At 45.6% G+C, this 6,746-nt stretch overlaps 1 protein-coding gene across 16 annotated transcripts in view; it reads right to left on the reverse strand.

The window, feature by feature from the left end:
• LOC111244972 (serine/threonine-protein phosphatase 2A 56 kDa regulatory subunit gamma isoform-like) overlaps window positions 1-6,746 on the reverse strand; it is a 67,272-nt gene that overhangs the window by 16,190 nt on the left and 44,336 nt on the right. For all 16 annotated transcript variants that reach the window (XR_015321900.1, XR_015321903.1, XR_015321902.1 and 13 more), the window contains 2 exons: window positions 4,464-4,797; window positions 133-315 (listed from right to left, as the gene is read on the reverse strand). Coding sequence is in view for 12 of the 16 variants with exons in the window: in XM_022792623.2 (XP_022648358.1) it covers window positions 133-315; window positions 4,464-4,797 (517 nt within the window). In the remaining 4 variants the exon portion in view is untranslated. The remainder of the gene's footprint in view (window positions 1-132; window positions 316-4,463; window positions 4,798-6,746) is intronic.

Below are 6,746 nucleotides of genomic sequence, written 5' to 3' on the forward strand. Positions count from 1 at the left end.
AAAACGTACGTTACATGTACAATATCTCTTCGTCCCTGACGATACAGCAGATTATCCTCGTTTCTACTACACTACGCTGAAGTCATTGCAGCGTCTGTGAAGGTAGTCATTCAGTTACTCATCGAGACCTACCATAGACCGGTTCGGTGATCGCTCCTCGTTGTGTACTCAGGTAGTCTAGCATTTCATGAAGCGCTGCCCTCTTGACCTCCTTCCATTTGATGTCGGACAGGGGATCACTGACGAAATCGAAGATCACACAGCACTGTTGCATCTTCTTAATCAGGAGCGCTTCACGCTCCTCTGGAGCAGCATCTGCAATGAGTTGAGGCAAAAATTGATAAACGCTTATCAATTTTAAATGAATTCTCTCTCAGACAATAAATGAATTCTCGGAACGCGTAATATGGCGCAATAAATTAACACGCAGCTTCAAGTTAAAGGCCTATAGCTACCCAGGGTATAGCGATACGATTTTAACTCGACGCCCAAAGCGTTATTCAATTCGGTAGCAGCTGTGTCTCAGGGGGTAGAGCGGGGTAAGAATTATCTAGATACTAGAAATTGTGTAAACATCCTCCGGAATCCATCGATGTATGTATTGGCCCAGACTGAATGTAAGCAAGTCCTTGTTTGTTGTCGACAAATAGCACGCAATTTATTACATTCTCGGATGGGCGCCAAGGCCGTCGCGCGCCATGCGCATACAAATCGGCCGTCGCAAAAACGTCGGTTCAGAGCGATCATCTGATGTCCCGGCTTATCTATTGATGGAATTTGACGCTATACGGTGGCGTGAGCGCTTTTGCTCGCAGCTCTGAAAGGTTTCCATAAGGTTCTCGCATACACGGTTCCGTGATGACTCTGTCGCTGCTGTCACGTTTTAGCATGCACAACTAATTTTTTTTATAGCCGACTCCCCTCTCTAGTTTAAAAACAACGTGCATATTTTATTCTGTTTACCGTCGTATTCGCGACTCGCCAGTATATCAAGTGCCTTCCTTTAACTAGTAGTCACGAAACATTTGTTTTGAAAAGAAGAGGCGTTTCTCACGATGTAAACCAAACTCTCATTACTCCTTTAGAGATCTTCTGTGAAAGAATCCCGATGGCCCTTTTTTGTTACCAGGTTTTGCTAACTTGCATAATACAGATTTTATTGCGACAACCGCAACTAAATGCCAGAGAAGCGTCATTTTCCACCCCGCTACCCTTCCTTCTAAGAGCCAACACAACGACAATGACTAGAATGGTCTTCCGTCCAGAGTTCCATATGTACTATGTTTTCCCGATGACAATCATCAATAGGATAGTTGTGTATCGTTTATGGTCTCCTCCTCGCCCTAGCCGACCTTTAGACGCTCTCATCACAGGATGGCAACATGCTCCTTTCCAGCGTCGTCCATAGCTGTTTTCTACCTCTACCCCTTTCTCTCTGTTCGTCTGTCTGCATGATAACCCCCCGCGCTGCCGATAACCGCCTCTGCTGATAACGATTCGTATTTGACGATTGCTCGTAGAGACAACTGGTAACGACAACAGTAGCGAGAGCTACATCACCGACAACGTGCACATAATGATAGGGGACACGGAAAGCTAGTGACGTTCATTACGGCCATGGTAACCACTAATCTGCAGCTGAATGCGTCCTTTTATAATGTCACTTCTTATGACAGCCAAACGATGGACAGCGTGCAGAGTTTCTTTTGTTGTTATTGTATTGTGATTGCCCTCGCTACCATTAGTTTTACTATGCCCATTATTATTGTTACAGATTTGTAACCTAACAAGAAGCACATGATATACTGTCACACTCGGTCAACTAGACGCTTCTACCAGAGAACGCGTTTAGAGCGGGACAGTTGAACCTTGACAGACTCTAGTACCAAAGAGACACACACAAATACATGGACAGATCGGGTCAAAAACAAAGGCTAAAGGCAAAGATATAACAACCAGCGCTGCTACCGACGTGACCACGCGTCGCCTTACCTACAGCCGTAAAGGACACGGCGCTATCCAGCCTGACAACTTAGCAACATATTATGTACGACTGGCAGTCGACTTCATTGACGCAAGACGTAATACCATTTCGATTCGCAAGTGGGTTTGTGGTCAACGCCTTACTTTGCCGAAACAATGGGCAATGAAACAATTTTCGATTGTGAATGTTGGAGTGAGGTGAGGCACTGCACAGTATCCAAGATAAGTCGACGCCTTTTATGGCGCCATCCGACGCGCAGTGCTGCCACCATTCATAAACATCTTATTCCGCGACACGCAACTGGGAAACGCTTGCCGATGCCAGCAGCCCGAGACTAACATGGGTAAGTCGGTACGATAGATGCGTTAACCGTATGGAGATGGATCGAGGCAGTGAAGACATACAATCGATTCTTTGCAAAGCGGTCTTAACATCGTTTCTAGATGTTCAAAAATAAAGAAATCACTGAAAAACCCTAATGAGATGAAGCCAATAACGGTCGTTGTGGTTATGTCATTAAAATCAATTGCGCTCGTCTAAAGTAATAAAAACACGCCCTAAGTAGAGGAGGAGCTAATTATTGAACGATAAGTAAAAAACATGACATAACGTTTCCGGGTAATTTCTGTAACTAAGAGGTACGAGTCATCTAATAAATGCCGAACTCGAATACAAAATTTAATAATCAAGACAATTCCTAAATTATTCCTTATTATTATTATTATTATTAAATTATTCCTAAAAAAATATTTCAGCAATCCGAAAAAACGCATAGCATACCATTAACTACTTTGCCACCCTGAAGATTATTATCTTCGTAGCCAACGTGATTCATTTGTCAATAGGGGAAAATGTGCCCGCCCACCCACCCAAAGCTAAGTTTTTGTCGAAATAAGACCAACAACTGGACGCTGTTCACAAAATAGCCAATGTTATGCCACACTCTTAGAAACGAATGATTCGCCACGGTCTCTTCGAATGAGTTAGAAAACTGCATGTTACATTGGTCCTTCTCTATCAGGCCAATGGCAGGAGACTACGCGAACAGTTTCTCTACCTACAGTAGTCAAGCAAAGCAGTTCAATCTTGACGCAAATTCTGCTGACAATATTTAGTCAGCCCAATAGACTGCCTTTGCTCGTAGAGTCAGGTTAAACCAAGCCATCTTTTCAACCTGGCGCTTCTTCGCCCTAACGGACGTGCCCTTCTTTTCAACTTCGTGTATGTTGAGCTTCTATTCAGGACACCCCCATAAGCGCGGTTTGCAGCCACAAGCGACAACAACGACAACCCAGAAGACCTCTACAGCCAATTTTTGGTGCAAATGCCCTTTGAAAGCAACTGGTTACAGATACTATTAGGCGACGAAAGAGACAAACGACAAACTTATATATTGGGGATTTGCTTCAGATGAAGCCCAAAGGCACTTTCTGGGAATCACTTGCATCCCGGAATCCTTAAAGTTGATCCTAACCAATCGCAAGTTCTGCTCGTTCGCATCTTAGCGAGTTGAAAGACTTCACAGACGACCTCACCACTGAGAAAACACGTGTTGCCAACGTCTGTTTACAACTAAGCCGGTGTAAGCCGTAGTAATATGGTAGCACGCTGCTTCATCGCAAAGTACCATCGGTCAGACCGGAAAGTCTTCGCGTGCCTCAAGGCAAATTTACGACGTTCAAGCTATGACCAAGGCATATGATTGACGCTCACACAGCAGTTGAAATTCGAATCGAAGATCATTTTCTAGTAGCGCCACATTCAATATATTCGGGTTATCTTAATCAGATGTGATTTAGTGCTATATACAATCCAATAAAAACTATTCTTTAGACGTTGACAGATGATAATCGATTACCTTTCGTTCGCAAATTTCCTGTTGTGAACTTTAAGATTAAACACAGAACAGAATCAAAGAACTGCATTAAGGTATGATTGTTATATTGCCTTTTCTTCTATTATTAGATCTTTAAAATTTTCACAATCCTCCGGGCCGTCGCGCGAACCAAGTAACTACCATTATGAGGAACTACAGATCGAGTCACCTCAAACGAGGGTCGTTTGCTTCGCCGATGGCGATGAGATGAGTGAAGAAAAGCAAAAGAGCTGGCGCTTTAGTGGATAATACCCGCAATCGGTGAATATGGAGCCTATGCCATGTCAGGCAATAAACAACGTAATGGATTGGCAGACAATTACTCTAGATGCGATTGATGAAGACCACCTAAAGTAAGAACCATGCTGAACACAACATACTAATGTATAGCTTTCCTTGAGCCCCCCTCACCCGTACAATGTGCCTCTTTTTAGTTTTCTATAGCGTTTGCCTTTTCTATTTCCTACTATTTACCTTAGACAACATATGGCCACGTGTGAACATCAAGAACAAGAACAAGACATGTGCACTGCACGGTATACATTATATACTGTATCATTACATCTATAGGTAAAAAGAACGTCTAGTTTTATATGTACATACCTTTGATGGTGGGCAGATCCACAAGTTCCCTATTGGTAGTCAGGTTGAATCTGGACGAACTCTGTCGGCGTTCGCGTTTCACGTGCGTTGGCGACGTGTTGCCGCCTGTGTCCCGGGGATTCGTTGAACCCGATCCGGCGAGGGGTGCTCCACCGAGCCCACCGCCCCCGTTGGCGTATTTTTTCACTCCGGCCCCACCTCCGACCCCACCACCAACGCCTCCTCCTCCTCCTCCTCCACCGCCAGCGGCGGCGAGACTGCCCGGCGGGGCCAGGCCCCCGCCTTTGCCACCGTCCTTCATGTCTAAGGCGCCCTTCGATGAGTACGACGATATCTGTCGGAAGAAAAAATTTTCTAGGTATTCCATTTCGCACAACATCGTGGCTGCTGTTTTTATGTTGCTGTTGTTATTATTCACTCGTGTTGTTTGTGCGCGCCTACTTCATTATCATTGTCGTTGTCTTCTTCACTGTTCGTAGCCCGACAAAGCTCTAACCAGTTCCATAATAGTACTACGTTACCAGGCTGCCATGTGTTCCAGCGTTCCCGCTAAACGGTTGTGCAAGTACCGTAACGATGCTGGCCTTTCATGTTATTACAGAACATCGTAGTACGTTAAACACAAGCATAGTTTGCAACATAATCTATAGAAATCGTAGTTCTTAATAAAGCATAGATAGTGAAGAAACTCCAAACGAACACGACATGTCGCTCAGTCACTGCGTTGATGCTATTACAAATTGCTCATTACTCATCATTGTGCGAGTACCAATACACAACAACAATACACAAATCCAATTAATGAAACCAGTCCATGATTTCAGCGTCACCCCACACATCGTTTTTCATTTCTTTTCTTTAACGTCGAGCTAGCACTTCAGCTACTGCAAATGTGCCTATAGACACGAGTCACTGCAGGTAACTTTAGTATCGTCAACCTTGGTGAAGGAAAGTAAGACCTCTGGATCTGACCACGGTAGCACCTAGGCGATCGTAAACATCTCAATGTCCCCCTTATATCTTTTCTGCTTTCGAAATCGGCTCCAATTATGTGTACTCTCGGCTTCGTCGGCTTATTCAATCCGCCTCCTGTGTAGCTGTCGAGAATAATAGGTTACCGCTACGATATATCTACATCATTCAGTACGTTTGACACTTGTACATCGTCCATCTTGCTGATATGATGTCACTTTAGGACCACGGTCTGGCGGAAGCCCTACATACGAATGTAAGTCAAGTGACCAGGCCGTCCAGTCGCGTTCTCATTTGTGTTTACCGTGCTTGCCGTTTACGTCCGACGAAGACTTATACAACAGTTCTAAACAAAATCAAGCTAAGCCCTTGCAACAGCAGCAGCAGCAGCAGTCTCTGAAAGCCTCTTAAACGGCTCTCAATACCGCCGCAGAGGCCTTACATTCGCTTACTAGACAAGTTGTTTCTTTTTTTAGTTTGAATAATTTCTCCTGTGGCCCAGCAGTCGTTCGCGCGTAAAGTAGTTTTAGTTGAGACAGCGCAAGTCCAAGTAGCGTATCCAGCCGGCGCGGCGACGTCGGAGACACCGTTAGCAACACAAAGAAAGCTCAAGCCATGCCGCACTGAAGCAACATTTATATATAAGATGGAAGCCCTATGTGTCTTTGCCTGTGACGATAACCGGCGCACTTTTGTATCACTTGAACAATAACAACAACATTAAGATTTCGGTGGCGGGACCGCGATTCAAAACTGCGCATTTATCTGTTCTGTGTCCCCCGTGTTCGCGCACCTTTCGCAGCTGGGAGTAGCTGGCGTCACAACCAGAGTGCTACAAAGTTACTGTCAATGCTAAGTTTGACAGTTATTGCTACTGCTGACTAACTATAAACATACGTCGCGGTTCCCGCGGCTCTCCAGTTAAAATCACTGTCTGCTCGCCTGCCCGGTCGACTGGTGAAATGATCGCTCAGTCCCCGCTCCATCGGCCGTAACAGTTGGCAGACCACAGAGGCATACTAGGTATGTCACCAGCCGGCCGGCCGGCCGGCCGGCCGCAATTATGTTGGACGCCGTGATTAGCGGCTCAGCTCGATACAGAAAACAGATAGAGCTGCTGCTGACAGTGGGGGGAGCCGCCGAACTGCCGCTCATCGCTTCGCTCAGTTGTTGGCCGGTGCCCGGTGCTCGATGGAAAACTACAGTGAACATGCCAATGGCCACGCCGCAGCGGCACGATAACTTGCAGCAATGACATCAGGAAACTTCTGTCTGTGAACGCAGTGCGCGCCGAAGCCGGCCAGCCGGACT

The sequence above is a fragment of the Varroa destructor genome, unplaced genomic scaffold, assembly GCF_002443255.2.
Source record: "Varroa destructor unplaced genomic scaffold, Vdes_3.0 BEIS01000002.1, whole genome shotgun sequence".
Taxonomy (NCBI): domain Eukaryota; kingdom Metazoa; phylum Arthropoda; class Arachnida; order Mesostigmata; family Varroidae; genus Varroa; species Varroa destructor.